A 7753-nucleotide genomic window follows, 5' to 3' on the forward strand; every position below is an offset into this window, starting at 1 on the left:
GGCGGGACAGTGGTGGGTCAAAACACGGACAAGACAACCTATACACCGATTATGACAACAAGTGGAGTGCCGGAGCGCTTTTTCGCGGTCCGGCAGGACAGTGGTGGGTCAAAACATGGACAAGACAATCTACACACCGAATGTGACAACAAATGGAGTGCTGGAGCGCTTTTATGTCGTTCGGCGGGACTTGTATCTAATAGCCTATTTGTTTATTTTGACACTTTTATTATAAACTGTTTAGAAAATAGTACTGTGATTGTCGAACTCTTCAAATGTTTCCAGAAGTCAGCTGAGGCTTACTCAAGGGGTTATTAGAGTTTGAAATGATTCGTTGTTTTCGCAGGGGGGAAAGCTTAGCCTTAAAAAAAGTTATGGTTTTAATTAACAGATGTAAGCTTTTAATGCCAGAAATTTGTAATAAGAAGATAAAAAATTAGGAATAAACGTATTTAATAAGCGAAACACTGATACAGAAAAACTGTTTCACATTTACATCAAAACTAGCTCAAAAACCGAGAAATGAGATTATTATTTTGTACTTGTTTTCTAATCTTTTTTTTTTTTTTTTATGTTCACAGAAGTTATCGAAGCAACAGATGATGCCATACATAACTTTTATTTTACGATCATCTCCACGCAGATATATCTTAGCTGTCAGGATTATGTGATCTGTAAATGACGTTTCCCTATAGCTTTGTCACGTGAATCAATTTAAAAATACCACTATTACGTAATAAAACATCATTTCCTGTTACCTGTATCCAATTTCAGACTTGCTTTACAACTATACGATAAATACGATAGCTGTAATCAAGAATACGCCCATTATAATGACAAATATAGGTTTGCTTTAAAAATCAAGTCAGAGAGCGATAAACGATTGTCATTGAAACACAAAACTTTTTACAATAGACTGCTTATCAGAATTTGCAAGTTCTCTTGTTATCTTATTTAATTAAAAGTAAAATGGTTTGTATTTTCAAACAATTATGGAGGGTGAATTTTCAAGTTAAACTTTATAATCCTATAAGAATAACGAAATTACTCAATTGTAACATAACCGATGTAGAAGAAGAATGGAACAAAACCAAGCAAGCCCCTAAATATTTTAATTTTTTTCAAGATGTTATCCAATGCTGGGAATCGAAGGAAAAAGTAAGTTATATAATATACAAATTTTATATGCTCTATTACTTTAATTACTTAGGCCTATAGAAAAAATAAATAATAGACACTAATACGTTTATATTATTTTTCTTTATCAGCATGATAATATATTTTATTTTATCACTAACCAGAAATTAATAAGTATAACTATTTATTTATTTTTATTTATTTTATAATTAAAGAATATTGTATAATTACTACAATAAGTATGACCCATTTGCAGGAATGAGCTGTCATTGACATCTGTTCTATAAACGTTAGTTCAAGTAATGTTATTTACAATATGATCAATAGTTTGGCACACACTTATTAACTGTTTGATACAAAATAAACATTATTTAATCAGTCAAAAGATTACGAGTAATAAATATGGTTAATTATTTAAGATTTTAAGCATTTTTACTCGCTCTTGACGGCCTCAAAACAAGTGTCACTTGCGCCTCGTATTGTATTTTAAACACTGAATTAATATATAGAAACATATCATAGTTTCTGTTAATCACCAGAACGAATTAAGACTTATTTTGATAAAGTTAATCTGCATAAAACAAAGTACGAACGTATTTTCTCAAATATAAATTGTATATTTTACTTTTATAAATTGTTTACATTATTTAGTACAGTATATACTTTTATTTTAGAGTGCAAAAGTATTTGCAGTCTTAATAAGAACGAATTAACAGGAAAGATAAAAGAAGTATTGATTAATTGATGAATATGACTTTTAAATATGATTAATTAACGTCAAGAGTTGTATGCCGAAAGGCATTGTTTTAGTGTATAAAATGTGCAGCACTATATGCTATGTCATTATTAGCTAATAATAACAGCATTGCTGTGGATGGATTGTGTCCTACTGGATTGTTATCATTGCTTAGTACTTGGCTCTGTATTCAGTGTCGTAACTAAGCAGGTTCAACGAGTGCAGAGACATAAGCCCCAGGATAAAAGGGGCCCTGAATTGGGGTATCAAAAGTGATCAAGATTATATTTCTATTATCAAATTTTAAATTTTGCTACCGTGAGACCAATTGTTTTTGGTTAAAGTTATGATTTTGGAAACATGTTGACGATATCAATTGATTGTTTTGATGATGTGTAACGAAGATATATTATGACTGATATACTGTAATTACACAATGTATTTTTTAATACCATGTAATTAATTTTTTTAAAGGCTTCTTAATAACAGTTGTATAGGTGTTGCGCATTATTTCACTGCAAATTTTGACGGATGTCGGGAATCAAACATACTTCGCAGAACAATGGCTAGTAATACCAACACTTTTGATACTTGCAAGAACTCAAAATGTTCTTGATTCTGAACTAACGACCAACAAACGAAAAAACAAGCATCAGAAATCTCAAACGAAATACTTAAGTTCTAATTAAAAAAGCTAAACTATCAGGGGAACAACCATAAAGAAAAGGGTTCTCATTTGGAAGTTCACTAATACAAACATCAACCAGAAAGACAGATAGAGAAAGGTTCCATTAAATACTAAAATCTAAATTATTAATGAAAAATACTGTATATTACAAATAAGAAAAATACCATTTGTCAATTGAAGTGTCACTTAAATGGAAAGTTTTTAAAAAGGGCTTAAATCTCTTTTGTTCCTTAGTGTTTTCTGTCTTAAATATCATAAATAACCGTGAATCACATCCGTAGTAAGATTAAAATATCTTAAGTTACAAAACTTCTAGAACTTATCAATGTATCAACTATTATCAATTGCTGTTTTGGCTTCTTTTGTCGCTTCGTAATGTGCTGATGTAATAATATAAATTATAAATATATAATTGTCATTTAAAAATGAAACTTTACAGAAGTTTGAAAGAAAAGAAATGCCAGCATTTTGGTATGTTGATGAAAAGAATAATGAATTAAAATGGAGTTTTCAAGACCTTGTTTTGCAAACAAAAAAGTGAGTTAATTCGTATTGAAGTTTATTTATTTGATTAATGAATAACCGAACATATTATAATTAAAGTAAATTTAAAAGTTTTTCATTGATATATTGGTAAATTAAAATTAGTTCTAATGATCAAGATATTTCGAATAATCTGCATAGAATGGCCCAAGTTTTGAAGTCATCGGGTTTAGAAAGAGACGATAAAATGATTGTTATTCTTCCGAAAATACCAGAATGGTGGTTGATCATATTGGCATCCTTCCATATTGGTAAAGTAAAAAATAACATTTGAATGTATATTTGTTTATATTTCTGAAAGAGATTTATTTAATTAATTCTTTATTTCAGGAATTGTAAGTGCGCCAGGAACCACTCAGTTAAGAAGTAAAGACATCCTTTATAGAATTAATTCAATTCAAGCTAAATGCATAGTCGCAGATTGGGAAACATCTGAAAGAGTTGATCAGGTACTGTACTGTACGTCTTATTTCATTATAAATTAATACTTATTAATATTTATTAGTTTTAAAAGGTATTTCCCTATTTAAAAAATGTGTAAAATTTTAAACATTTTTGAATACATTTTTTATATTTACAAAGTTTTATTGATTCCTAACGGGTCAATATTGATCCCGTTGGGAAACCCTGATCTATAAAATCGATTGGATCAGAATTGTAACAGTTGTAATATGATTGTTGGCTAGGGGTAGATAGACACAACATGCAACAACATGGTATTGTAATGTATAATTAAATTCCTTTTATGTAGGCAACATTGTACTAATGTTCATTGACAACATAGGGTCTGTGTCGATTGAAATTGTTGGCTTAATGTTGGTATTGATCACCGTGCCCTTTCTCAGAAGCATCGGATCAACGTCGATTTCAATTGCTGGACCAACGTTACATTCCAATCTGCATTGGTCGAAACAGATTTTGGACCAATGCAGATTCGACTGAGTTTTAATAATTATAAAACTTTAAAAAATGCACGAATCGTCAAAAATACTCTTTATAACAAATTTCGTAAGATTGAACTTTTGAATTTTCCGTGACCCAACCTCCATAGGAACCTACAATAAAACTTTTCAGTTGCGGGAATATATTTATAACGTATTGTAAAGGAAACACCTTACAAAGAAAAGGATATTGTAAAGTGAATGCTAAACTTTTACTACAAACACAGACAATTCTTTATTAAAACCGTTCCTATTATTATTTTTTTGTTGTTTTTTCTCTTTAATTCTCTGACTACTCAGAATACTAAAAGGAATTCAGAATAGTGAGGTGGATTTGCAATCACGATTGTATTGTTATTCTTTCTTCTGATATCTCAACGGTTATTAAATCATTTTAAAAAATATTATTGCTTAAATACGTTAACGTTTAAATATATTTTAAAGTTCATTGACCTATGTTATAGTTAAAAATATCTGAAAAAAAGAAGTAAAAATAGCAACACAGTATTACAAAACAATATGATGTAAACATTGTGAAAAAATAATATTATGTATTATTATTTTGTTTTATTACTATATTTTTTTAATATAATTTTAATATTGTGTTACTTTTAAATATTACAGAACCTATAAGGATATTACGTCTATTTTATCTGCTTGCAAAATGAGAAAAATGTGTTGTGTTGCCTCACCCATAAAATCTAATCAAACCAATATTTAACCTTTTTTTTTTGCATTAAAAATATAATTATAAGTTCTGTATTTTATTCCATTTATTCAATTGTATGATAAAAAAAAGTACAATATATAGAAAGACACGAACATTCAGCTGTTTTTTTAGCACATGATTTTACGCCATACGTTAATAAACAATTAACGTTCAGTTTTATTAAACAGATGCTGAAATATACAGATGTTTCAACACCTGCAGAAACAAGGCTAACATTACAAGAAGTCACCAGAAAAACTAAACATTCTGAAACAAATGCTTATTACAAGTTGTGATAGTGCTTGAAGAAATATCTAGGAACTTTTTAAAATGGCAAATTTCAAACACTGTAACGGATAATCCGCAGGTTGTTGAGTAAAAAAAAACGGTTTACATTAACAATATTTAATATATTTGTAAGTCTAGGTGATGAGTTTTTGTTTCAGAAACCTCCTCATGGATGGAATTGTAGATTAGTATAATCTACAAGCCATTGCAGTGATTTTTAAAACAAAAAAAAATAAACATTAAGCTTTACAAAATATATATAATAATGCTGCGATTACTACTAAAATATAAAATAATTTAAAAGTTTAAAATAAAAATATTATTGTAATTTTTATGTATTTTTAGATAGCAAAGAACTGTCCATCACTGACTTGCAAAATTCTTTGTTCTGAAAAACAGTAATTTAAAATTTATTTTTTTATTAAATAATATTTATAAAATACAAAAATTCAACATTTTAATCTTATAAATATTTAAAATTTCTTATTTTTTAGAAAGAAAGAAGGTTGGATAGATTTGAAAAGTGTTCATAAAAATTCGTCGCCGTTAAATGAGGTTAGTTTTTTATAGCCTATCTGTATTGTTAATGTATATTAAAACGCATGTTTAATTAAGTAACGATCATATTAATTTTTCTATATTTATATATATTGAATCTACATAAATTTAGATTGTTAAAACCAAAATAAATGACACAATGCTTATATATTTTACGAGTGGAAGCACCGGACATCCAAAGCCAGTTCGGCATACTCACGAAAACAGTTTCGCAGCGTGTATTAATCGTAGGTAAGTGGGGGAATATATACAAGATAACCATATTGGCATCCTTCCATATTGGTAAAGTAAAAAATAACATTTAAATGTATATTTGTTTATATTTCTGAAAGAGATTTATTTAATTAATTTTTTATTTCAGGAATTGTAAGTGCGCCAGGAACCACTCAGTTAAGAAGTAAAGACATCCTTTATAGAATTAATTCAATTCAAGCTAAATGCATAGTCGCAGATTGGGAAACATCTGAAAGAGTTGATCAGGTACTGTACTGTACGTCTTATTTCATTATAAATTAATACTTATTAATATTTANGAGGTTAGTTTTTTATAGCCTATCTGTATTGTTAATGTATATTAAAACGCATGTTTAATTAAGTAACGATCATATTAATTTTTCTATATTTATATATATTGAATCTACATAAATTTAGATTGTTAAAACCAAAATAAATGACACAATGCTTATATATTTTACGAGTGGAAGCACCGGACATCCAAAGCCAGTTCGGCATACTCACGAAAACAGTTTCGCAGCGTGTATTAATCGTAGGTAAGTGGGGGAATATATACAAGATAACCCTATTTAAAATTTATTTCATGTGGTTTTATTTAAAAAATATTCCAATTATTTACGTAATCAATTATTCTAAAAAATAATTATGAATAAGAAATTATGTAGAAAAAATTCATTTCAAAGATACCATCAAATGAAAGCACAGTTATATTTTACAAAATGTTATGGAAATGTTATACTTGATAATCGTAATCATATGATGAAGAATATTGATTTAATTTACTATAAACATAAGTGTCATATTTCCACTAGTATATATTCAGATAATTTTCCAACATTTTCGTTTGTAATTAGACGTTTGTTTGACTTCTTGTTCCTCACACCCTCGATGATTAACCATCAAAATTTAATAGTTTCAATCTCCGTAATACACAAAACCTTCCTGTAAAATTTCAGAGATTTTAGACAAAAGACACAGGTGTTATTAGAGAGGTTGCGACCGAAGTTTTCATCTCTCAAACGTGAACTTCGAACGTCGAACACCGCTTACAAGATTGCGGCGCTCGACGTTCGGCGTTCACGTTTGAGAGATGAAAACTTCGGCCGCAACCTCTCTATTAAGCCGTGGACAGCATTAACAAGCTTCACAGAAGTTATTACGATTTTGTTCACCAAAGTGAGTAAACAAAATCGTGCTCCCATTCACACACTAACTTCCATACGTACAGGAAAAAAAAAAAAAAAACACATTTTTCTGCATTTCTCGGCATTTCAAATTCTCCCTGAGTCCAAAAAATGTAAAAGTTTTTTGAGGGTCACTTTTTGCCGATCGCCACGCTTTCCCTCTGTTATATACCAGTGTAATAACAGGGAAAGTAAAAACAAACTTCTAATATTTATAATTCAGTTAAATACAACAAAAGATTAGAAAATGAATAATGATATTGTTAAAATATATTTAGTATATGCCAAACAAATACATCTTTAGAAATATAATTTTCCATCATGAGAGCATTCTTATAGACGGTGTTTAAATATAGACTCTATGTTCGTACTCATGTGACATGCATTACACAAATAACTTGCATGAAGTGTTATTTATTCTGTGTCTTATGTATTCTGTGATATTAACTCGAACTAAACCTGCACTTTCTATACTTTCTAACTTTCTAATCTGTGAGTAGAAGGCTCGCTCTGTTTGCACAGTACCTTTATAGCTGATTAGTAATTCATTTGCTCTCTTAATTCAAGATCAGAGACTATCACATCTTCTATGTCTTGTCTTATTTGTTCCAATTATTGCTTGGCAAATTCTACATTCCTCTTTAACCCATTAATCCTTTGTTATTACATAGTAGACTATACTGTACTTTTAATTAATATTATGTGTGCATCTTGTTATGTGTATCTTATATATAT

At 29.0% G+C, this 7753-nt stretch overlaps 1 protein-coding gene across 9 annotated transcripts in view; it reads left to right on the forward strand.

The window, feature by feature from the left end:
- LOC111634951 (acyl-coenzyme A synthetase ACSM3, mitochondrial-like) overlaps positions 1–6826 on the forward strand; it is a 16869-nt gene extending 10043 nt beyond the window's left edge. For 5 of the 9 annotated variants that reach the window (XM_023379796.1, XM_023379798.1, XM_023379795.1 and 2 more), the window contains 7 exons: positions 1127–1158; positions 3001–3098; positions 3210–3355; positions 3435–3553; positions 5388–5440; positions 5537–5597; positions 5713–5842. In XM_023379796.1, coding sequence (XP_023235564.1) covers positions 3019–3098; positions 3210–3355; positions 3435–3553; positions 5388–5440; positions 5537–5597; positions 5713–5835 — 582 coding nt within the window. In that variant the 5' untranslated portion in view covers positions 1127–1158; positions 3001–3018 and the 3' untranslated portion in view covers positions 5836–5842. Of the gene's footprint in view, positions 1–581; positions 1159–3000; positions 3099–3209; positions 3356–3434; positions 3554–4942; positions 5344–5387; positions 5441–5536; positions 5598–5712; positions 5843–6136 lie in introns of those variants that run through there. The other 4 variants (XM_023379790.1, XM_023379792.1, XM_023379791.1 and 1 more) reach the window with 4 other exon arrangements.
- Positions 6827–7753: the final 927 nt, after the last annotated feature.

The sequence above is a fragment of the Centruroides sculpturatus genome, unplaced genomic scaffold (genome assembly GCF_000671375.1).
Source record: "Centruroides sculpturatus isolate CEXI.00-Female unplaced genomic scaffold, Cexi_2.0 scaffold891, whole genome shotgun sequence".
NCBI lineage: Eukaryota > Metazoa > Arthropoda > Arachnida > Scorpiones > Buthidae > Centruroides > Centruroides sculpturatus.